Source organism: Neopsephotus bourkii, unplaced genomic scaffold, assembly GCF_033783945.1.
Source record: "Neopsephotus bourkii isolate Nb327-2 ecotype Australia unplaced genomic scaffold, CSIRO-AGI_Nbou_v1 NB_1019, whole genome shotgun sequence".
Lineage (NCBI taxonomy): Eukaryota > Metazoa > Chordata > Aves > Psittaciformes > Psittacidae > Neopsephotus > Neopsephotus bourkii.
Genome location: NW_026901508.1, coordinates 313896 through 339753, shown reverse-complemented (window position 1 = coordinate 339753; position 25858 = coordinate 313896). Strand labels below are relative to the sequence as shown.

General features: G+C 44.3%; 2 protein-coding genes across 2 annotated transcripts in view; one reads left to right on the top strand and one right to left on the bottom strand.

The window, feature by feature from the left end:
- Window positions 1-4072, top strand: part of LOC133215962 (gamma-aminobutyric acid receptor-associated protein-like 2) — a 29025-nt gene extending 24953 nt beyond the window's left edge. Inside the window, exons 3-4 of the mRNA XM_061360334.1 lie at window positions 72-244; window positions 3502-4072. Coding sequence (XP_061216318.1) covers window positions 72-244; window positions 3502-3592 — 264 coding nt within the window. The 3' untranslated portion in view covers window positions 3593-4072. The remainder of the gene's footprint in view (window positions 1-71; window positions 245-3501) is intronic.
- LOC133215963 (nipped-B-like protein) overlaps window positions 1-25858 on the bottom strand; it is a 268197-nt gene that overhangs the window by 39722 nt on the left and 202617 nt on the right. The window lies entirely within an intron of this gene.

Genomic DNA, 25858 nt, shown 5'->3' with positions numbered 1-25858 from the left:
CAAGTGATTTCCAAAAGCTTTCTGTTCATAGCAATCCAGAAAAGCCTGACCTTCACACCTGTGCTTTACAGGTCATAGTGGAGAAGGTCTCAGGATCTCAAATTGTTGACATTGACAAGAGGAAGTACTTAGTTCCATCAGACATCACCGTGGCCCAGTTCATGTGGATCATCAGGAAGAGGATTCAACTGCCGTCTGAGAAAGCAATATTCCTCTTTGTAGACAAGACTGTCCCACAATCCAGGTGAGAGGCTATTCACTTGGTATTCAGAACCATGTCTGCAAGCCTGTGTGCACCAGAGGGACAGGAACTCCCCTCTCTGAGGCTTATCTGCTGATCTTAGGAGGGGTTTGGTTACGTCTTAATCTGTGATAGTTTTTTTCTCATGAGTTTGATAAACATCTTATTTCTTGAGCTAGGCTGAAAGGAAAGGTGACTGAAAAAATATATTATGATTTACTTCCACAGCAAAAGGGTGAACTCTGGAGGTATTATGATATTTTTGTTTGAGTGTAAGAGCATTTACATCATCAATAAAAAAAATCCTTCTCAAAAAAGTTGCATGTTGAAAACTCAAAAGCAAACACCATAAATTTTACTGAAAAAAGATTAACCTGTCAGCTCAAAGAAATTATGCTGTTACTTGTTTTAAAAATTACTTATTTTCTATAAGCGCAAAATTACTATAGAAAGATTTTTAACATTGCTTTTATATAGGAATAAGTTTCATTGTTGTCTGCTACATACAGAATAATGTAAAGCAGAAGCAGCTACTACAGCTGCTTTTGATACAAGACACTTTAATAGTATTTGAGTAAATAGTATGTCATGGTGTTATGTGGCTTAGGTAGAATATTATTCTTATTAACCCTTACCTTTGTAAGAGTTCCTTCAGGTAACCTGTCCAGACTGTTACCAATATTTTTATTTACTTTGTGATACACAATAGGGACCTGTGAGAACCATCTTTCACAGAATCACAGAATCATTAGGTTTGGAAGGGACCTCTGGAAATCGTCCAGTCCAACCTCCCTGCCAAGGCAGGGCCACCTAGAGTAGTTTATACAGGAATGTGTCCAGGTGGGTTTTGTATGTCTCCAGAGAGGGAGACTCCACAACCCCTCTGTGCAGCCTGTTCCAGTGCTCTGCCACCCTCAATGTAAAGAAGTTCTTCCTCATGTTGAGGCGAAACTTCTTGTGTTTTAGTTTATGGCCACTGCTCCTCATCCTGTTGCTGGGCACCATTGAAAAGAGTCTGGTGCCATCCTCCTGGTACCTGCCTTTGAGATATTTATATGTGTTAATGAGGTCCCCTCTCAGACTCCTTCAGACTAAACAGGCCCAGCTCCTGCAGTTTCTCTTCATAAGAGAGATGCTCCAGGCCCCTGATCATCCTTGTGTCCCTCCACTGGACCCTTTCCACTAGCTCCTTGTCTTTCTTGTACTGAGGTACCCAGAACTGGACACAGTACTCCTGATGTGGACTCACTAGGGTCTAGTAGAGGGGGAGGATCACCTCCCTGGACCCACTGGCCACACTCGATGCACTGCTCTCAGCCCCAGGTTGTCCCCAAAACTCACTGAAGTTTTCAGACCATACCTGAGACACCATTTTATGGTGTCTTTCTGCACCCCTTGGCTCACTTCCATTCCTCCTTCCCTCACAACTACTCTGTCAGTCCCCATGAGCTACTCAACTGACTGCTCTTACCCATGTAACTGCCTTGTTATGGCCCCAAAGGCACGCTATGCTCCTTCACACATCACCTCAGGTACAGGTCTCCACAATCACTCTCAGGCAACGAGCGCAGCCCACCACACATCCTCCACAGCCTCCAATGCAACCCCACAGAGGCCAAGGTTACCCCCTACCACAGCAGGCAGCCTTGTGCCTGCTCCTGCTGCTTTTGCTCCACACCCCAGGGGGTTGGGCACCACCTGCCCGCCCTGTGCGCAGCAGAGGTGCTCCTGGTAGCCTGGCAGCTCCAGCTTCAGCTCTCACCTCTCCACATAGCTGGAGGCTGCAGGGCCTGAGTGAGGAGCATAGCGCTGGACCAGGCTCCTCTTGTGGCAGCATGAGCCCAACACTTCCTGCTTGCTTTCTTCTGAGAGTATTAGGAATGCCTGTATGTCATCATCTTAACAGTGCTGTAGAACTGCTAGGAACAGGAAAGAAAGGACACATTGTCTCATCTCACATGTTCAGGATGGGATGCCCCATCTCTGCTGGAAAAACAGGGCCTTGAACCTTCAATATTAATGCAAAAAATGGTAAGTTGTTAACAGACAAAAAAATCTGATGTATTAATGGTTCTGTTCATCTTGTAGGCTGAGTTCATTACATAGACCACTAAACTCTTGATATGCTTTTTATCCAGAAGTTTATCTGGTACTCACCAATTCCCTTTCATTTCAAGTACTGCTATAACTCCTCCCAGCTCCTCTCTTGGGGAAAAAGCCATGCTCGTTTCCCCATCATCTCAGGTGAGCTGAGGAGGTGTCACTTGTGCAACTGCCTGATGTCAACTGCCTGTTTCATCTGCAGATAGATGGTTGGAGCAGTTGTACTGGCCAAGTAACCGCTTGGGCTTCTTTTTGTTTTCAAAATGCAGTCTTTGCCCTAAAGACCACTACTACTTACACTGTGAAGGGACACATGCCTGTTCAGTTATAAAATTTTTCATTTGTTCAAATGTTCAAAACCTTATCCCCTGAAAAAAACACTAGTTCCTGGCTAACTTGTCATTTACTGCCCACACATTTTGGTACTAGCATTACTTGAAGTCATCACTTTTAAACAGTACAGAAAACAAAGCTTTTGCTCCCCAGAATAGCCCAGAGCTCAAAGAAACAGTCCAAAAAGCACAAGTTTTATAGACTTGAGACCAGCTGAACATTCACAACTACACCAGGTGGAGGGAGAAATCAAGTTGCTCACACAAGAAGCAAGAGGTTAATGCAGTTGCATTCAAGGGAGGTGCCGCCACCAGGCTCTTGAGCCTGATATTAGTCACAGCACTGTAAGAGTGGTGAGGCACTGGAAGGGGTTGCCCAGGGAAATTGTGAATGCTCCATCCCTGGCGGTGTTCAAGGCCAGGTTGGACAGAGCCTTGGGTGACATGGTTTAGTGGGAGGTGTTCCTGCCCATGGCAGGGGGGTTAGAACTAGCTGATCTTAAGCTCCTTTCCAACCCTAACTATTCTATGATTCAGAACCTGAAATATGTTCAGTGACTAATTTCCAGTAAAATAAGGAAGCATTCTGACACATGCATTTGTGAAGAATAACAAAACCCTAGACACTATAGAGAGCCCAGGATCATTTTGCTAACTCAGGAATCAACCGCTTTCATATATCCTAATTTTTGTATTTTATGCACTGATTCACAAGTTTTAGCTTTTATTAATCCTTGTCTATGTAAGGTTCAAACTGGTACCATTTGCAGTTGTCACGATCCAAGCAAACCGTTTCTCTTTGGGTTTTTTTTTTCTCCCTTCAAGCTTAACTATGGGACAACTTTATGAGAAGGAAAAGGATGAGGATGGATTCTTGTATGTTGCCTACAGTGGAGAGAACACATTTGGTTTCTGAATGGTGGGTCCTGGCTACCGTACCATCTTGCTGTGTCTCTTGTAAATAGCTTATCATTTTCTGTAATGACATCCAGAGGATTTCCTTCTATATACACGTATTTGTAACTGGATTAATATATTGATAGGTCTTGTTTTATTAGAATGTTAAATTCTAATGAAGAAGTTTTGTTGGTTTTGTGTTTTGTTTCTTTTTTCTCATGGCTATGAATTCCAGAGCCTCATTCCTTTGGAGGATACACCCGATGACACGGATTAAATAATAAAGTAAAGTAGTTGGGCTACTAAAACATGAAAAGAGGAATGCATTTATTCTGTTTCGAGGTGTTAGTTTAAGAGATAAAAACATTGAATTAGTATTGGGAACACTGGATTTGCTAGCTTATCCTAAGCAGGAGCACAATGTGATCATAATCAATTGAGCTAATATGTTCCTCTTTCTCAATTAACAAACAAGTACAATAAAAATTCCTGTCACAAACGGGCAGTGCTGTCATTTCTTTACCTTAACTTTGGCCAGAGAGTTATACACCACATTTACTAGATGCTGTTCGTCTTTGTCGCTGACATGGACAGTGGGATTGAGTGCACCCTCAGCAAGTTTGCCGATGACACCAAGCTGTGTGGTTCGGTTGATACGCTGGAGGGAAGGAATGCCATCCAGAGGGACCTTGACAGGCTTGTGAGGTGGGCTGATGCCAACCTCATGAAGTTTAACCACGCCAAGTGCAAGGTCCTGCACCTGGGTCGGAGCAATCCCAGGCACAGCTACAGGCTGGGCAAAGAAGAGATTCAGAGCAGCCCTGCAGAGGACTTGGGGGTACAGGTTGATGAGAAAATGAACATGAGCCAGCAGTGTGCGCTCGCAGCCCAGAAAGCCAACCGTATCCTGTGGAGCAATGGTTATTCTCACGAGGGCCTGCACAACCCAGGATTAGAGCTGAGTGAGACAGCCTTGAACTCTCTCTGACTCAACTGAGCCGGGGAGGCCTGGAGTTGAAGAAATGTAAGCAGAACGCTGAAACAGGAGCTTGCTGGCCACAAGGAATGCACCGCTTATCACAAGGCATGCACCCTGCTGTTGTAGAGATATGTGTGTAAAACTTAGCTTAGCCAATAGCAATGTATAGACAGGCGTGTGAACAGTTGTTGGGGACCAATGATAGCTTTGCTTTAGGAGCGTGGCTGATTTAGAATCCTATATAAACACTGTGTATGCAAACAATAAATGAGGACGATCATACTCATATTGAGGTTGCGTCGTTACTCCGGGCCCGACTCCCACTCCGACATCTGGTAGCAGAGGATGGTTCCCGACCAAAGATCTCCGAGACTGTGGTAAGCAGCAAGAGGAGGGTCGGAGCGGGAAGAATCGGCTGGGGAAGCCCTGCCGGGGACAAGAGGTCCAGGCAGACGCGGAAAGCCGGCGTTAGAGTAGCTCTCTAACCCCCAGGTGCAGCTATGGATCAGGAAGCTGCAGCCAACTTGCTCGCCGGAATCCTCTCCAAGAGAGGGAAAGAAGCGCCGGTGAAGCAGCTGATACGATTAATTAAGTTAGGCCAAAAATGGGGACATTTTGCAGACATTTGTCTGATATTTTCCGTATCGGAATGGTGAGACTTTGGGGGAACCATGTGGCAAAAACTGTGGACACCAATGGAACTCTGTCCTAGAGACCTTAAAAGAAATGAGGGCAGAGAGGGAAGCCCCCCCCCCGTTGTGCCTGGCACGGCATCACAGAAGCCTCCTCAGCATAAGGGGGAAGATAAAGTGAAACGGCACTCGCGTCCAAAAGTACAAGTAGAAAGTGCAAACGCGGTCACCTTCGACCTAGAGGATGAAGACCCCGAATCGGAATTGGAACCAGACCCAGAGTCTCCGGCAGAACCGGACTTGTACCCTTCCCTTCCTGACCCCAACTCAGACTCAGACAATTCAGACAGTTCGGTTCATCGGCAGATGCGATCCAGCCTCAGTGACGGTCAACTGCAACAGCTGCTGAAGAAATTAAAGTATTGGAGACAAAAGAAACCGCCGAACCCTCTGCTCCACCCTCCTACAATCCAGTAGTAAAGAAAGGGGAATGGGAGGGGGGTGTTGGGCACGGGGTACGGGATTACAGTAATAACCCTGCTAAACGTTATCATCAAAGATGCAATTGTTATGGGGGAATTTTCGGCTATGGGTCCCTCGGCATTCCCGGTGTTTAACACTCCACAGGGGGGAAAGAAGTGGGAGGCATTGGATTTAAAGGCTGTAAAGGAGGCGCGTCAACCGGTAACATCCTACGGGTTAAAATCATCGCATACTCGGGCAATTATCGCACATATTTTTTCTGCATATATCTTAGCACCATATGATATCTGTATAACAGCTCAATTGTTGCTTACTCCCCACCTTCAGATGTGATTTAAAGTGAGCACAGCAGAGGAAAAGGCTGGATACAAGGCTACTGCCTTTGCTGCTGCTGTTAAACCCCTTTTACAATAAGGTTAGAGCGATCGCGGGGGTACTAAAGATATGAGATGTTATAATTGTGGACGGATGGGACATTGTAAAAAGAAACAGTGTACTGTAAAGTAAATTAGTTCAGCAGCCCGCCGCCCCCCCTTGTCAGTGGTTGAATGAATTGAAATTTGATCTTAGGACATCTGTTTTATGGATGTTTTCAATCCTTCTTAAAGTGAAGGGAGTAACCTTTTTTACGTTAAAGTCCTGCATCAAGACCTGCAGTGGAAAGGTCTGTGATGGACTGTGGACTTATGACCCCATATACAACTCATTTAATACATTCTCTCTGTGATACTCATGTACTAGAAGCTGGTAAAAATAGGTATGTCCAGGTTTCTACCGAACTTTGGAGACCTTTATAAATACTGCTGGCTACTTCTTCCAACATAGGCTGGCCACCTGTGTTGGAATGAGTGTGCGTTTTGGTCAGTATAAAAGTCGAAGCCTCATGCTATGTGGGGGAGGCAGAGCCTCTGCGGGGACACCCGCTAAGGTTGAGCCTGCCACCTCGCACTGTGATGATGCTTCTCGGAGCTGGTTTTCTTGTTAGTCTCCACAGGGTCCTTGTGCCATGTTCTGTACGTGGGATTGTGTACTGGAAGTAATGATTGTTGGGATTTTGTGCTTCAAATATTGTAGTTGTGTGGAGTGTGCTTGTGGGATCCCATATGTGTGTGTGTGTGTTAAGGGCAGATGGTGTTCTGTGTATTTTTTGTTGTTGGGTTCATGTAAAAGTTTCTAATAGATAGTAGTTTAACATTTCAGACAAGAAAGGGTTAATGCAAAAGTGAGGTTGTCGGCAGATATTTATGGTTGCTGCTGAAGCAGGCAGGTGGCTGTAGCTGCTGCCGGGCAGGCAGGCCAGCTGCCCTCCGATTCGGCTCCCGGTGCTCCACCGGTGGAAGGACCAGGATGGACACCAGAGCCGAAGAGAGAAAAAAAAAACCCAAAAACAAAATAAAAGAAAACCAAGCTTAATATGTTTAAAGTAACCTGGGGATGAATCCAAGACTTGGAGGAACAGATAGATCGGTTGAAACAAGAACTGCTAACTGAAAAGGCGAGAGGGGTAGTGCAACCACAAGCCTTACGAGCTGTCACCTGAGCAGCATCAGGGTGGCAGATACAGAACCTATCTACTTCTCAAGAACTGATAACCTGGAGGAGGGGGTATATTTGTGTCCTCCTGCCTACAGGTCCATGGCGAATGCCTGCAAAGTTTGTCAAGCCTTGCCATGAGCTGGACAGACGAATGGAGGAACCTGATGCCTCAGCTGCAGGACCTGAATGTGAATACCCCAAGCAGAATGAGATAGAGAAAAACCAATGATTGCTAAACATCATTTGGGGGCAATTGAAAAGTAATAGCCTGAATATGTGTGTTTGTAAAGTAGTTCTTGTTAGAGGCTTTGATTTTGTGTATGAAACCACCTGTATTTACTAGCCAGTTACAGATAACAAACTACACCTTGTATTTATATGGATGCCACTTCTAAAAGAGATGTTAGAGTATGCAAATTTGTAGTAGCTGCTAGAAAATGCTAAGGCAAAAGATAGAAATATTCTAATACAACGGTAGTGTTATAAAGCAGGTAATGGAACAAATTAAGAGGGTGGGAGAATTCCACTGGTAAGAAATTTCTTTGGCTAGTCCCTTGCTGGCATCAGCATCTTCAACATGCTGCTGCACCCTGTAATAGTTACTCTGCTAATGTAAATCTGTGTGTGTGCCTTGCCGTAATAAGAGCTTGTTATTGAATGAAGCAGGTGAAACTGCATTGACAACAAGATGCAAGGACTGAGGCTGACCAAATGCCTGCTACCACAATCAAGGGCAAGACTGGGTTGGCCTCTGTGCCTGCCACCAAGAAGAACCTTTAGCTCCACTGCTGGCTGCAACCCAGCAGGCGTGGAGCAGTGGGGACACATGCCATGCCAGACCTTGATGTGAAGGATGGCCTCCCCTGTTACCAGAGAGCCATACATGTTGCATGAATCTCTCAGGCCATAGTAGCTCTATACACAAGGAGCTGCAACAACTCAAAAACAACTTGCACAAATTAAAAGACTCTTGCGACCTCACCTCTTGGTTAAGATCACTGGGACTAGGATCCTGGCTAAGCAGTATTGTAAGTCATTTTTTGCCTGTATGTATCTTACTTTTGCTTATCTTGATTTGTTTGCCTTGTATTATTCAGTGTATTCTGCAAAGCCTTATGAAAATTGTAACAAATATGCTTGAAAAAGAAAAAGGGGAATTGTGGAAGCATGGTTGGCAGGCAAGGGTTACATTCCCATGGCTGAACTTGGCCAGGGACCAGTTTTGTAAAAGTCAGTGAGAAACCCAGCTCGGTAAAAAACACCAGCTGTGCAGGAGGGTAAAACTGACCTTGTAGTTAATGAGCATCTTGAAGGGAGGAATAAGGAGGTTAGAAAACGGGATGTGCCTGTATTGGTACCTTGCTTATTACAATGTTTGCAAAGCTTACTTAGTAGATTACTTAGCAAAATTTTCCTTGTGTGACAGCAAGCATCCTGGTTTGTGCAAAAGAAAAACGGGGGAATTGTGGAGCAATGGTTATTCTCACGAGGGCCTGCACAACCCAGGATTAGAGCCGAGTGAGACAGCCTTGAACTCTCTCTGACTCAGCTGAGCCGGGGAGGCCTGGAGTTGAAGAAATGTAAGCAGAACGCTGAAACAGGAGCTTGCTGGCCACAAGGAATGCACCGCTTATCACAAGGCATGCACCCTGCTGTTGTAGAGATATGTGTGTAAAACTTAGCTTAGCCAATAGCAATGTATAGACAGGCGTGTGAACAGTTGTTGGGGACCAATGATAGCTTTGCTTTAGGAGCGTGGCTGATTTAGAATCCTATATAAACACTGTGTATGCAAACAATAAATGAGGACGATCATACTCATATTGAGGTTGCGTCGTTACTCCGGGCCCGACTCCCACTCCGACAGTATCCTGGGCTGCATCAAAAGGAGTGTGACCAGCAGGTCGAAGGAGGTGATCCTGCCCCTTTGCTCTCGTGAGACCTCACTTGGAGTAATGTGTACAGTTCTGGTATCCTCAACATAAAAAGGACATGGAACTGTTGGAACAAGTCCAGAGGAGGGCCACAAGAATGATCAGGGGACTGGAGCACCTCCCATATGAAGATCGGCTGAGAAAGTTGGGGCTGTTCAGCCTGGAGAAGAGAAGGCTGCATGGAGACCTCATAGCAGCCTTCCAGTATCTGAAGGGGGCCTATAAGGATGCTGGGGATGGACTCTTCATTAGGGACTGTAGTGATAGGACAAGGGGTAACGGGTTAAAACTTAAACAGGGTAAGTTTAGATTGGAAATAAGGAGGAAATTCTTTCCTGTTAGGGTGGTGAGGCACTGGAATAGGTTGTCCAGGGAGGTTGTGAATGCTCCATCCCTGGCAGTGTTCAAGGTCAGGTTGGACGAGGCCTTGGTAATATGGTTTACAGTGAGGTGTCCCTGCCCATGGCAGGGGGGTTGGAACTTGATGATCTTAAGGTCCTTTCCAACCCTAGCTATTCTATGATTCTATAAAAAGCAGTACTGCAAAGCACTGTAAAAAATGAACATGTGGTCTATGGCCAGCTAGAACCTTGCATTATACCACAACTCACACCACAATATCAACTTGACTATTTCGATACAACGTGGCTTCTTCAGCTCTGCACCGAGTTCCCTGAAGGATGCCTATGCCTCTACTTAGCATGACAGTTTCTGATGTAAGGGTACTTGCTGTGTAATGGCACAGTATGTTGCACGGATTAATACAAAAGACTTCAGGGAGGAATAAAAACATCTAATGAATACTCTAATGCTCTAGATGGAAACCTGAGAGACATTTTGGCATTTCTGGTTTGTGCACAAAAGGTGAAATGGCAGATCAGATAATAAACAAGGCTGGTGCTTCTCCCTCCCATTTACCTAAATTCTGATTTTGTAGCTTCAGTATTACTGAAATTTATTTCTAATATTTCTTCCTGTTTGGGATTTTTTTTTTCTTTTGTTGCATGCTACGTGCTGGTTCTGTCATCTGTTGGGAACAGCTTAGGCATTGTTTAAAGAAGACAGTTAAGTTGGAAGGGTGGAAGTGGTGTGTATATTAAACCTGTATTTCTTTGTTTTGTGGGATTTTATTTAGCACTATGAAAATTTAAATGAGGATAGGCCATGCTTGTTGCAAACTAGAATTGTGTGTATGAAGATTGCAAGCAGTGATGGTCACACTTGCATGTCCTATGAGGAGTGGCTAAGGACTCTGGGTTTCTCTAGTTTGGAGAGGAGGCTGAGGGGTGATGTCATTGCTCTGCAGCTTCCTGAGGAGGTAATGTGGAGAGGGGGTTGTTGATCTCTGCTCCCTGGGATCCAGGGACAGGGATGGGAATGGTTCAGAGCTGCATCAGGGGAGGTTCAGACTTGACATTAGAAAGCATTACTTTACCATGAGGGTGGTCAAACACTGGAACAGACTTCCTAGAGGTGGTTGATGCCCCAGGCCTGTCAGTGTTCAAGGCATTTGGACAATGCCCTGAGTAATATGCTTTAATTTTTGGTCAGTCCTGAACTGGTCAGGCAGTTGGACTAGATGATTGTTGTAGGGCCCTTCCAACTGAACTATTCTGTTCTATTCTACTTTCTTTTTACATTGTGACAGTGTCAAAACAAAGTAAGCAGCATCTGTACAAAGCATCTGTACACTTTCTCAGATCACCTGCCGTTGCTCAGGTACTAGTGCTGCAGCCTAGTTAAACTTTTCATGACTCCGTTACAGCTGAATGGGGCAAGGAAGGAATATGGTTAAATGGATTCTTCAGTTTCTTGTTATCAACTAGAGTAAGTGAAAAGACAGAAATCCTGGACTCCGTCTTTCGATCACCAGTTAAAGAGAAGTAGTGCAGACAAGCCACTCTTAAACCTGAAGCTCTCTAGCTGCTCATGCTTCAAACATCTCAGTAGATGCTGATTCGGAGAATCAGGTTTCTATATCCCTTTTTGTGATTTTGTGCCCCTTTGTCTCAATGCCAATTCCTCTCCTGCTCCTGCCCCCAAGCTTGTGTCACAGAATACACTGTTTTTGGCTATTGCACACGGGGAACTTTAAAATCATTAGCCGTACTTAAACACAATAGGACATTAGTGTCCTGGTATGAATAAATCACAGAATCACAGAAGGGTTGAGGTGGGAAGGGACCTCCAGAGGTCATCCGGTCCAACCCCTCCCCGCTCAAGCAGGGCCACCTACAGCCAGGTGCCCAGGACAGATGGCTTTGGAGTATCTCCAAGCTGTGAGACTTCACACCTTCCCTGGGCAGCCTCTGCCAGTGCTCTGTCACCTGCACAGTAAAAAAATGTTTCCTGATGTTCAGAGGAAACCCGTGCTTCACTTTGTGCCCATCACCTCCTGTCCTGTCACTGGACATCACTGAGAACAACCTGGCTCCATTTTCTTTACACTCTCCCTTCAGGTATTTATAAACACTGATAAGATCCCCCTGAGCATTCTCTTCTGCAGGCTGAACAGTCCCAGCTTTCAGCCTTTCCTCATACAAGAGATGGTCCAATCCCTTAAACGTCTTGGAGTCTTTTTGTTTGACTCTCTCCAGTATGTCCATGTCTCTCCTGTACTCGTTACTGTAAAAGTCAGTTGGAGAAGCTTTCTGCGTGTTAATAAGTTAGAACAGTTTGGTCTATTCTACTGTTAAAGACACACACACTATTGTTAGTGTTTTAAGCTCACATACTGAGGAGGCCAGAACTGGACAGAGCACTCAGGTGTGGCTTCACCAGTTCAGGGGAAGGATCACTGCCCTGGACCTGCTGGCAATACTTGCAGCCTGAGATACCATCAGCCTTCTTTGCTGATGATATGGTTTAGAGCGAGGTGTCCCTGCCCATGGCAGGAGGGTTGGAACTTGATGATCTTAAGGTCCTTTCCAACCCTAACTATTCTATGATTCTATACAGCTGTTTATATTCTTTATTAGACACTGTACAGCTTCTCAACCTTTAGTATGTGGATGATGATACAAGGAAGAAACAAGGAACTATCTGTCGTTTCCAAAATGAGTAGCTTCAGAGCTGCTAGATCTCATCAGAAGAGCAGTTATGCCTGCCCACTAGTCTGGAGGAGTAAAAGCCTCAGTGGAGGAGTAAATACCATGGGCTTTGGAAAGCACGACCTAGGTGACAAAAGCATAGCATCTAAGGCATGAGTAGCTTAAAAAAAAAACCAAAAAAACAGTAGTTGTGTTAGAGGTAGTTATATAAATATACATGTCTTTTCCAAGTAAAAATTCTGTAGGTATTATAAGTACATTATGGAAGAGGTTGCCCAGCGAGGTTGGAGTTGCCCCATCTCTGGCAGTGTTCAAGGCCAAGTTGGACAGGGCTTGGAGCAACCTGGTCTAGTGGAAGGTGTCCCTGCCCATGCAGGGGGGGTTCATTTGGAGAAAGCACCAGGAACAAACTCGCCAACAAAGTTTTAAGATGACAAGCAGGTATTCTTTATTCCAGCACCGGGAGACACGGCAGAAAGCTCTACCTAGCGTGTGTCTCCCTAATTGCTACACAAGCTGTCCTTTTATGGCCACTGCGCTTACATACATATTCATGAGGCTACGTATGGATTACATTACTTTCCAGAAAGTTACAGAATTGTGTTGGTGGTCTCTGAGGGTCGTTTACTTCTTCCAACAATCTTCATCACTTCTGGCAGCCTTTGAAGCACCCACAGTAGATGCTTATACCAGCTTAATTGGTTCGTTAGCACCAGAGACATAATAATCCTCCTGTCCTCCTGCTTATCAGTTTAACTGTATCCCATCCTGGACACCTGCAGTTCCCAGATACTCCTTATCCCTGTGTCCTGTTCTTCTAGACTGTTTTTCTTAAAACTAGGCCAACTATAATGATTTATCTTGTGAGAATTCTCAGTATGCTCTCTAGCTCTACTCTATTTTTTTCTCTATGTATTATGCACCTCAGTAATTTTCCATTGCTACTGTTACAAAGCCATCAAACTTAACATTTCTTAAAACTACTTATAAAGGTTTCTGTATCCCATTTTGTGATTTTGTGCCCCTTTGTCTCAGCAGGCACCAAGAAGAGAAGACTTATAAGTTCCTGGTGCTAGTTATAATATTCCCCGCCTATACATGGGAATTATGAATATGTATGTGACTAATGCAATAGTGAATGTATATAAACCTGTAACAAATGCTAATCGGTGCGCCTCTGGCTACGGTCACTGACCCACCGTTGTTGCTTTTGCTTTATTGATTTTGTCCCTCAATGAAACCCTGTTATCTCGATTAGAGGAGTGAGCTTCTATTTCACAGTACAAGCAACCTGCACCTTATCCTCCACCTCAAAACCATTATCTGGGGAGAAATATGCAAGCTTACACTCAAGGATAATGACCAAATTTTTTTTTCGGGAAAAAATTCTTTTATGCTAGCATGCTTTTTGCACTTAAAATACATCTGACATATTTAAGATCTTTGACCCTGCCCTTCACTATAAAGACATCTAATGATTTATATTTATTCTTTATCATAGAATCACAGAATAGATAGGGTTGGAAAGGATCATAAGATCATCTAGTTCCAACCCCCCTGCCATGGGCAGGGACACCTCACACTAAACCATGTCATCCAAGGCTCTGTCCAACCTGGCCTTGAACACTACCAGGGATGGAGCATTCACAACTTCCTTGGGCAACCAATTCCAGTGTCTTACCAACCTCACTGTAAATAAATTATTGCTTATATATAATCTAAACTTCCCCTGTTTAAGTTTGAACCCGTTACCCCTTGTCCTATCACTACAGTCCCTAATGAAGAGCCCCCTCCAGCATCCTTGTAGGCCCCCTTCAGGTACTGGAAGGCTGCTATGAGGTCACCATGCAGCCTTTACTTTTCCAGTCTGAACAGCCCCAACTTTCTCAGCCTGTATTCATACAGGATGTGCTCCAGTCCCCGATCATCCTCGTGGCCCTCCTCTGGACTTGTTCCAACAGTTCCATGTCCTTTTTATGTTGAGGACACCAGAACTGTACACAATACTCCAAGTGAGGTTTCACGAGAGCAGAGTAGAGGGGCAGGATCACCTCCTTCAACCTGCTGGTCACGCTCCTTTTGATGCTGCCCAGGATATGGTTGGCTTTCTGGGATGTGAGTGCACGCTGCCAGCTCATGTTAGGTTTCTCATCGACCAGCACCCACCTTCTCCGCAGGGCTGCTCTGAATCTCTTCTCTGCCCAGCCTGTAGCTGTGCCTGGGATTGCTCCAACCCAGGTTTAGGACCTTGCACTTGGTGTGGTTAAACTTCATGAGGTTGGCATCAGCCCACTTCACAAGCGTGTCAAGGTCCCTCTAGATGGTATTCCTTCCCTCCAGCATATCAACTGTATCACACAGTTTGGTGTCATCGTCAAACTTGCTGAGGGCGCACTCAATCCCGATGTCCACGTCAGTGGCAAAGATGTTGAACAAAATTGGTCCAAACACTGATCCCTGAGGGACACCACTTGTTCCTGGTCTCCAGCCAGACTTTGAGTCATTGACCACAACTCTTTGTGTGTGACCATCCAGCCAGTTCTTTATCCACCGAATGGTTCACTTATCAAATTGATGTTTCTCCAATTTAGAGATGTCGTGGGGGACAGTGCCGAATGCTTTGCACAAGTCCAGGTTGATGACATCAACTGCTCTACCCTGTCCATCAGTTCCATAGCCCCATCATAGAGGGCCACCAAATTAGGCAGGAAGGATTTCCCCTTAGTGAAGCCATGCTGGCTGTCACCAACCACCTTGTTGTTTTTCATGTGCCTTTGCATGCCTTCCAGGAAAATCTGCTCCAAAATTTTGCCAGGCACAGAGGTGAGGCTGACTGGTCTGTAGTTCCCTGGGTCATCCATTTTCCCCGTCTTGAAAATGGAGGTTATATTTCCCTTTTTCCAGTTGTCTGGAACTTCACCTGACTGCCATGATTTTTCAAATATGATGGCCAGTGGCTTAGCAACTTCATTCACCAGCTCCTTCAGCACCCATGGATCGATTTCATCAGGTCTCATGGACTTGTGCACGTTCAGGTTTTTAAGATGGTCTCAAACCAGATCCTCTCCTACAGTGGGCCCAAGGTTTTCATTCTCACAGTCCCTGCATCTGCATTCCAAGACTTGGGTGGTGCTGTCAGAGCCTTTGCCATTGAAGACTGAGTCAAAGTCATTCAGAACCTCAGCCTTCTCCTGATACCTTCCGAGGGGGCCTACTTTGTCCTTAGTCTGTTTCTTATTCACTACGTACCTGTAGAATCCCTTCCTATTATCCTTAACATCCCTAGCCAAGTTTACTTCTAACTGGGCCTCAGCTTTCCTAACCTGGTCCCTACTTTCCCAGACAACTTCCCTGTATTTTTCCCAGGCCACCTGTCCTTGCTTCCACCTTTTATAAGCCTCTTTTTTCCTTTGAATTTTTCTCAGCAGCTCCTTATCCATCCATGAAAGTCTCCTGGCCCTCCTGCTGCACTTCCTTCTAGTTGGGACACAACACTCCTGAGCTTGTAGCAGGTGATCCTTGAATATCATGCAACAGTCTTGGGCCCCCCTGCCCTCTAGGACTATATCCCATGTAACCTTACCAAGCAGGTTCCTGAAGAGGCCAAAGTCTGCTCTGTGTCTTAGAATAGCTGATATTAGATGATGTTTACATCTTTAGAACACAGCTACTTGTACTTATGAGGTCACATTTAGTACGGTTAAGGATCAAAAAAGAATTCTACAACATCTTGTCCTGATTGTCAAGGCCAAGCAGTAGGTATAGGCTTTGGAGTCAACCCTCGAGGCCTCCAGCCTCTTCAGCTTTGGCAAATGGATGTGACTCATGTACCCTCTTTCGGGAAATTGAAATATGTCCATGTTACTATTGACACTTTTTCTCACTTTTTCTGGGCCACTCCCCTGGCTGGTGAGACTGCGCGCCATGTAATCATACATCTACATAGTTGTTTTGCAGCTATGGCAGTACCTTTACAGCTAAAAACAGACAATGCATCTAGCTACACTGTCTAGATTTTTGAATACTTGGGGTATTTCTCATATCACTGGTATTCCTCATTCTCCTACAGGACAAGCTATTATCGAATGAACACATCAAACTTTGAAATAGTTGTTGGAAACACAAAAAACAGGGGAAGAAGGACTTACACCGATAGCAAGGATACAGAAAGCTGTATATGTTATGATTTTTTTGCGATTGACAGGAGACTTTAATGACCCCCCTGCTATAATACATGGTCAGGCATTAGGTTTAGGTTATATGACTAAAACTCTGGTGCAGTACAAGGATTTGGAAACTGGCATTTGGAAAGGTCCTGTGGAAGCAAAACTAACTGGTCAAGGTTATATGTCTGTAATAACAGATTCCAGTCTGCGGTGGATGCCAGCTCGATGGGTGAAACCCTGGAAAGAGTCAGCACTGCCCCAGGACACGCCCCTTGCCAGTGATTGAATGAATTGAAATTTGAGCTTAGGACATCCATTTCATGGATGTTTTCCGTCCTTCTTAAAGTTAAGGGAGCAACCTTTTTTACGTTAAAGTAAAAAAAAAAAAAACAACCCAAAAAAAAAACCAAAAAAAAACCCCCACAAAAAAAAAAAAAAAAACACAAAAAACCAAACAACAAAACACCACCACCACCACCACCCCACCCTCCCTGAACCTCCAGGGAAGTTAGACAAGCCGGGATACAGACGTATTGTGTGCTTTTCTGGTGGTGGGAAGGTCTCTCGTATGCTCTTATCAGGGGTATCAGGCAGACTGTGACGGACCGTGGACTTGGGAACCCATATACAACTCATTTAATACAGTCTCTCTGTGATACTCATGTACTAGAAGTTGGTAAAGATAAGTATGTCCAGGTTTCTATCGACCTTTGGAGACCTTTATAGATATTGCTGGCCACTTCTTCCAACATAGGCTGGCCACCTGTGTCGGAATGAGTGTGCATTTTGGTCAGTATAAAAGCCCAAGCCTCATGAAATGTGGGGGAGGCAGAGCCTCTGCGGGGACACCCGCTAAGGTTGAGCCTGCCATCTCACACTGCAATGATGCTTCTCGGAGCTGTTTTTTTGTTAGTCTCCACAGGGTTCTTGTGCCAGGTTCTGTACGTGGGATTGTGTAGTGGGAATAATGATTATTTGGATTTTGTGCTTCAAATATTGTAGTTGTGTGGAGTGTGCTTGTGGGATCCCATACATGTGTGTGTGTGCATATTGAGGGCAGACGGTGTTCTGTGTATTTTTTGTTGTTGGGTTCACGTAAAAGTTTTTAACGGGTAGTAGTTTAACATTTCGGGCAAGAAAGGGTTAATGCAAAAGTGCGGTTGCCGGCACGTATTTATGGTAGCTGCTGAAGCAGTCAGGCAGCTGTAGCTGCTGCTGAATAAGCAGGCGTTTATAGCTGCTGCCGAGCAGGCAGGCGTTTGTAACCGTGCAAAGAAGGGTGAGCAACTTTGAAAAACAAAAGAAACCCAACCAACCAACCAAACAACCAAACAAACAAAAAAAAAACAAAAAAAAAACACCAAAAACACCCCCCCCCCCCCCCATGTATTTGATGAGAGTTCGGTAACCATGTTCAAAAGAAGCTGCCCTCCGATTCGACTCCTGGTCCTCCACCACGAGGGCCAGGATGGACACCAGAGCCAAGGAGTGAAAAAAACAAAAGAAAACAAAACCAAGCTTATTATGTTTAAAGTAATCTGGGGGTGAATCCAAGGCTTCACAGTATCACAATATGCTAGAGATAGGAAGGGACCTCAAAAGATCATCTAGTCCAATCCCCCTGCCGGAGCAGGAACACCTAGGTAAGTTTACACAGGAATGTGTCCAGGCGGGTTTTGAATGTCTCCATAAAAGGAGACTCCACAACCTCCCTGTGCAGGCTGTTCCACTGTTCTGTCACCCTCACTGAGAAGAAGTTTCTTCTCAAGTTTAAGTGGAACCTCTTGTGTTCCAGTTTGTACCCATTACCCCTTGTCCTATCATTGTTTGCCACTGAGAAGAGCCTGGCTCCATTCTCGTGACACTCCTCCTTTATATATTTATATACACTAATAAGGTCACCCCTCAATCTCCTCTTCTCCAAACTATAGAGACCCAGCTCCCTCAGTCTTTCCTCATAAGGGAGATGCTCCACTCCCTTAATCATCTTAGTCGCCCTGCGCTGGACTCTCTCCAGCAGGTCCCTGTCCTTCTTAAACTGAGGGGCCCAGAACTGGACACAATATTCCAGATGAGGTCTCACCAGGGCAGAGTAGAGGGGAAGGAGGACCTCTCTCGACCTACTAACCACCCCCCTTCTAATACACCCCAGGATGCCATTGGCCTTCTTGGCCACAAGGGCACAGTGTCGGCTCATGGTCATCCTGTCGTCCACTAGGACCCCCAGGTCCCTCTCCCCTACACTGCTCTCTAACAGGTCGTTCCCCAACCTATACTGGAACCTGGGGTTGTTCCTGCCCAGATGCAGGACTCTACACTTTCCCTTGTTATATTTCATCAAGTTATTCCCTGCCCAACTCTCCAGCCTGTCCAGGTCTCACTGAATGGCAGCACAGCCTTCTGGCGTGTCAGCCACTCCTCCCATCTTAGTGTCATCAGCAAACTTTCTGATAGTACACTCAATTCCCTCATCTAAATCGTTGATGAATATATTAAATAATACTGGTGCCGGTACTGACACTTGAGGCAGTCCACTAGATAGAGGCCTCAGACTAGACTCCGCCCCATAGATTACAACTCTCTGGCTTCTCTCCTTCAGCCAGTTCACAGTCCACCTCACTACCTGATCATCCAGACCACACTTCCTCAATTTAGCAGTGAGAATGCTGTGGGAGACTGTGTCAAACGCTTTGCTGAAGTCAAGGTAGACCACATCCACCGCTCTGCCATCATCCATTCAGCGTGTTATTTCCTCATAAAAGGCTACGAGATTGGTCAAGCATGACTTCCCCTTGGTGAAGCCATGCTGACTGCCCCTCATAACACTCTTATCCTTGATATGCCTTAAGATGGCACCAAGGATAAGGTGTTCCATTACTTTCCCAGGGATGGAGATGAGGCTGACTTAAAGGAACAGATCGGTTGAAACAAGAGCTGCTAAATGAAAAAGCGAGAGGGGTAGTGCAACGAGAAGCTTTATGAGCCGTCACCTAAGAAGAGTCAGGGTGGCAGAAAAAAAAAAACAAAAAAGGGCAATGATGCCCTTATAATATATGGACCGAGTCAGAGATCAATATGATCAGACAAAAGCCATTTATTACAAAGCCTTAACTCCTTACATACTACTTCTTACATGCACTTACAGTGATTTGGCATATTATGATTGGATACATGTCTTGAAGACCCTTAGTGACTAACATATAATTGGTTAAGCACAGGTGTGAGAACTTGACCTCGAAAGCTTACCAACAGTCCACAGTTCTCGTTAATTCGGTTAATTCCTGCTTCTTCTTATTTTGCTTGTTTAGGGTTCCTCAGACCTCTCATAGCCTTGCTGTATCTTTCAGGAATTATGTAACAATTATCCATTCTCCTGTGAGAACACTGTCTCCACAAGGAAGGAAGGAAGGAAGGATGGAAGGAAGGAAAAAGGAAGGAAGGAAGGAAGGAGGGAAGAAGGAAGGAGGGAGGGAGGAAAGGAAGGAAGGAAGGAAGGAGGAAAAAAAGGAAGGAAAAAGGAAGGAAGGAAGGAACGTCAGATAGGGCAGGCTGGCAGTCACAAGGAAGGAAGGAAGGAAGGAAGGAGGGAAGGAAGGAAGAAGGGAAGGAAAAGGAAGAAGGAAGGAAGGAAGGGAGGAAGGAAAAGGAAGGAAGGGAGGGAAGGAAGGAAGGAAGGGAGGGAGGAAGGAAGGAAGGAAGGAGGAAAAGAAGGATGGAAAGAAGGAAGGGAGAAAGGAAGGAAGGAAGGAAATAAGGAACGTCAGATAGGTCAGGCTGGAAGTCAGAAGGAAGGAAGGAAGGAGGTAGGGAGGGAGGGAAGGAGGGAGGGAGGGAAGGAAGGAAGGAAGGAGGGAAGGAAAGAAGGAAGGAAGGAAGGAGGGAAGGAAGGATCAAAGAAAGGAAGGAAGGAAGGAAGAAAGGAAGGAAGGAGGGAGGGAGGAAAAGAAGGAAGGAATGAAGGAAGGAAGGAAGGAGGGAAGGAAGGAAGAAAGGGAGGGAGGGAGGGAGGAAGGAAGGAGGGAATGAAGGAAGGAAGGATGGAAGGAAAGAGGACAAAAAGGAAAGACGAAAGGAAGGAAGGAGGGAGGGAGGAAAAGAAGGAAGGAATGAATGAAGAAAGGAAGGAGGGAAGGAAGGAAGGAAGAAAGGGAGGGAGGAAGGAAGGAAGGAAAGAAGAAACGTCAGATAGGGCAGGCTGGCAGTCACAAGAAAGGAAGGAAGGAAGGAGGGAAGGAAGGAGAGAGGGAAGGAAGGAAGGATGCAAGAAGGGTGGAGGGCAGAAAGGAAGGAAGGAGGGAATGAAGGAAGGAAGGAAGGAGGGAGGGAGGGAGGAAAAGAAGGAAGAAGGGAAGGAAGGAAGAAGGGAAGGATGGAAGGAAGGAAGGAGGAAAAAACGAAGGAAGAAAGGAAGGAAGGAGGGAGGGAGGAAAAGAAGGAAGGAAGGAAGGAGGGAAGGAAGGGAGGAGGGAGGAATGGAGGGAGAAAGGAAGGAAGGAAGAAAGGAAGGGAAGGAGGGAGGAAGGAAGGAGGGAGGGAGGGAAGGAGGGAAGGAAGGAAGGGATGGAGGGAGGGGGAAGATAGATAAGGAAAGAAGGAAGGAAGGAAGGAAGGAAGGAAGGAAGGAAGGAAGGAAGGAAGGGAGGGGTAAGATAGATAAGGAAGGAAGGAAGGAAGAAAGGAGGGAAGAAAGAAGGAAGGAAGGAAGGAAGGAAGGAAGGTAAGCAAAGAATTAAGGAATGAATGCTCGCATGAAGGAATGAAGGAGGAATGGAGGGAAGGATTGTTCCAAACCTGAGGAGTGATCTGGCCTTCTGGATATCTCCTTCCTGTTTATATACTGGTCATGACGTGATGTCACAGAATACCTCTTTGGCTGGTTTTGGTCATGAGTCCTGTGTGTGCTTCCTCCTGTCTCCCCATGCCCCTCCTCATTTCAGAGCTTCAGAATAATAAGTCCTTGATAGGCCTAAGCGTTTCTTAGCGAGTAGTACTTTGCTATAGTATTGATGGACAGGAGCAAAGCAGTCGACATCATTTATCTGGACTTGTGGAATGCATTAGACGCTTTTCCACATGACATCCTTGTCTCTAAGTTGGAGAGGCATTGATAGATGGACCCCCCGATGATTTTTCTGGATGGCCGTATACAGAGTGCTGTGGTCATCAGCTCTGTTTCCATCTGGAGACCAATAACGTGTGGTTTCTCTCAGCATTTAGTGTTGGGACTGATACTGTTCATCACTTTTGTCAGTGACATGGACAATGGGATTGAGTGCACCCTCAGGAAGTTTGCCAATGCCAACCTCATGCAGTTCAACCAAGCCAACTGCAGGGTCCTACACCAGGGTCGGAGCAATCCCAGGCACAGCTACAGGCTTGGGAGAGAATAGATTCAGAGCAGCCCTGCAGAGAAGGACTTGGGGGTGCTGGTCGATGAGAAAATGAACATAAGCCAGCAGTGTGGGCTCGCAGCCCATAAAGCCAGCTGTATCCTTGGCTGCATCAAAAGGAGTGTGACCAGCAGGTCAAAGGAGGTGATCCTGCCCCTCTGCTCTCGTGAGTGTGCAGTTCTGGTGTCCTCAACTTAAAAACAACATAGAAATGTTGGAACAAGTCCAGAGGAGGGCCACAAGGATGATCAGGGGACTGGAGCACCTCCCATATGAAGATCGGCTGAGAAAGTTGGGGTTGCTCAGCCTGGAGAAGACTGAATGGAGACCTCATAGCAGCTTTCAGTGTCTGAAGGATGCCTATAAGGACGTTGGGGATGGACTCTTCATTAGGGACTGTAGTGGCAGGAGAAGAGGCAACAGTTTCAAACTTTAACAGGGGAAGTTTAGGTTAGACATAAGGAAGAAGTTCTTTACTGTGAGAGTGGTGATGCACTGGAATGGGTTGCCCAAGGAAGTTGTGAATGCTCCATCCCTGGCGGCGTTCAGGGCCGGGTTGGACAGAGCCTTGGGTGAGATGGTTTAATGTGAGGTGTCCCTGCCCATGGCAGGGAAGTTGGGACTAGATGATCTTAAGGTCCTTTCCAACCCTCTCTCATTCTATGATTTTTAGAAAATACCACTATGTGATTTTTTTTTCCCAATCATTACATTTGGATAGCAAATAAAAAGAATTCATGACGATTGCTCCAAATCATAGAGAACTTAGTGTTACATGACTCTGACCTGAAGATTTGTATGTAGATTAAGCAGTATTGTTCAGAACTGCAGGAATGCATCAGACAGGAGATATTTGAAGCTGACCTTGTATTTTTGAATCCACCTTCACACAGAACTATTCGGAATAAAAAAAAAAAAGTCTCATAAATTTGAAACAATTTTTTTTTTTTTCTCAAGGAATTTCACTTTGTTTGCCTGTGCTCACAGGACACATTTGGTCTAAGCTGGATGCACAAATCCATTTTTCTCCTTTGTGCATGTATTTCTGGGTTATAGCAATTTATGTGTGGTTCGGGTTCTGTGTTATTTCTGTACAAGCATAAACTGTAATGAGAACTAAACAAGTGATAGAAAGAACGCTGTTGTCCAAAGAAAGTGCAAGTCTTCAGACTGTGCTTATCAAAATAAGAAAGAGCCATCTTTATGTTTTCTCAAAACTAAATTAACTGTAACGACAGACTTCGGTTGTTTCCAGGAAATTTTGTAGTCCTTTATAATTGGAAAGAGTATTGCAAATAAGGGATCTGAAAACAAATTCTGAAGCTATTTTGGGGGAAGAGTAAGGAGGAAGTGCTTTGAAAATGAGCTGATTGATTGACAAAAAAAGGCTGTGTGTGTGTGTTTTGCATTGAAACCTAGCATTCGAAGAGGTGCACATGCTTTAGTGCTCGTAACTTCAGCTTCAAAAAGACAGAGTATCCTGTTTAATAGTCAATCCCCTGGAGAAGTGGGAGTGGATATCAGCTAAATCTCCATACTAGCTTTTTGGAACTAGGATACTTGTTTTCAAAACAAAAATATATGCCTTTCAACGCAGCTTCAATAAGTACAGTTATGAAGAAAAAGCTCTTTTAAAGTCAAAACATTATTTTTTTTAAAATAGTCACTGAAATACTGATAAATACTTGCCACCATCTGTCATTATATACTGGGACAGTTATTTGGTAACATACTTTCAAAACTCCAATGTTGTAGACTCCCTTGCCTGGACAAATAATTGCCGATATGCATGCCACACACTTGCACAATCATTAATTACACTAGTGGTTGGTTGCCCAAGCTACTGCTTTTCCACAGAGGATAAACTCACCCCTCCCACTCCCTCACTTCCCCCTAAACCAACCCTCAGGTTAAGAACTTTTTGAAGAGGATGTTTGGTAGCTACAAGTCGTGCATGCAGTTGCATGCATGGCAATGACAATTATTCTTTTCTAATACAGAGAAGTAAAAAATTAGGTGGGAAACTTCATTTGAATAATGTAGAAACTAGAAACTACATAGCTATGTCTGATGAGTTGAACACAGACTGGCAGGAATTCTCTCAGACTAATTAAATAATGGATGCCTTATAGGTGCCCCAGGCATAAGTTGAGCATTATGAGCACAATGAGAAATGGATCAAAAAAGTGTATGCACATTCTAGGATAAAAACTTGTAAGTTTTACTTTGGATGGGTCCAAAGTGAACTCTTATGACATTTATTTTAAATAAATGAAACATGAAAATACTATGAAATTGTGTATAACAGTAACACTTTAATATTTAGGCAAGGGAAAATGAAATCTAAAACCTCACTAATTATATTAAGAACTCACCTATTACAACTCAGCACTTTAATAAGATGACATTCTCTGAGGGATATGAAAACGCTTTCATGATTATGCTGTGTGCTGGTTTTGGATGGGCTAGAATTAATTTTCTTCATAGCAGCTAGTATGGGGCTATGATTTGGATTTGTGCTGGAAATAGTGTTAATAACACAGGGATGTTTTTGTTGTTGCTGAGCAGTGCTAGCACAGAGTCTGGCTCTTATACCACCCCACCAGCAAGTAGGCGAGGGGGCACAGCTAGGACAGATGACCCCAAATGACCCAAGGGATATTCTATTGTATGTGACATCATGCTCAGCAATATAAAACTGGGGGAAGAAGGAAGATGGGGGAATGATGACACAACAACACATTTGGAGGGATGGCGTTTGTGTTCTTAAGTAACTTATGTGTGATGAAGCCCTACTTTCCTAGAGATGGCTGAACACCTGCTTGCTGATGGGAAATGGTGAATGAATTCATTGTTTTGTTTTGCTTGTGTGCGAGGCTTTTGCTTTGCCTATTAAACTGTCTTTATCTCAACCCATGAGTTTTCTCACTTTTCTGATTCTTTTCCCTGTCCCATTGTGGGGGGAGTGAGCAAGCAGCTAGGTGGGGCTTAGTTGCCAGCTGGGGTTATATCACAACAGTGTGGCTCTTTGGTGAGTGGAAGCAAATTTGTGTCTTGGGCTCTTGCTATTTCTAGTGCATGAGACTTTGGAGTGTCAGGTGCATAACAAAAGCATTAGATGAATATTTGAGTTCAACTCCATTAATATCTGTATGGGGCTCAGTATTAAAATGTATCATCTGTACAGTAAAAATCAATTGAAGTGATACATTCCTTACCCTGGAACATTATTAACACTTGCATTTAGGCAGAACATCCTTCTGTTTAACTAACACCAGGTGAGTCAGACTCATTTACAAATTTTTTAGTCATGAGCCACAAATAAATTTAAGAACTTTTTCAGTGCTACAAGGTATTTAATGTTTAGCACAATCCAATTATTTCACAGCAACAATATTCTCACTAGTGACACTACAACAGCAAAACAAAGGCTACAGTTTGTCTTAAATTTTAAATAGCTTTTGAATGGCCACACCTCACTAAAATATTTATGCTGAATATTGCCCATGCCTACCTTTATACGTTAGCCATTAATTTAAGGGCATTACAGAATCATTAAAAAACTTATTTGTGATTAAAGTTTTGTCAAAAACTATTGTGATCTTTTATAGCTGCAGATGATGAAAAACCTCAAGAATTATTCTGCAATTTTGCAGTACTGAAGTGGAAGATTAAAAATAATAATTTAATAGTTATTTATTTAGATTGTGGAAGTGTCTGTGTTTTCTTAAAGAGTACAATACGGTTAGTGTTAATTCTAAAAGCCTGACAGTATCCGTTTGTTAGATGAGTGTTAGGTGAGCTATGCAACAAGTTTCCATGTACAAAACTTGTACTCAAAGGGAGAAAACAGTAAGAATAAGAAAATTCAATAATCATTATAGTTCTGTGTGTAAAAAATCTATAGCCATAGTGAAAACAATACTACGAAGTTATGTCAACATAAAGGAGTAAAATTCTTTTACTGTATCAATTACTGCAGTATAACACTTAAAATCCCCCCAACTAAACAATGAAAACCAAAAACCAAAAACCTTTTTAAATGTAAAAAATGCCCCAGAAAAACATCAACCCTTATTTGCAACAGCAGGTACTAAGATAATGTGGTTCATGTT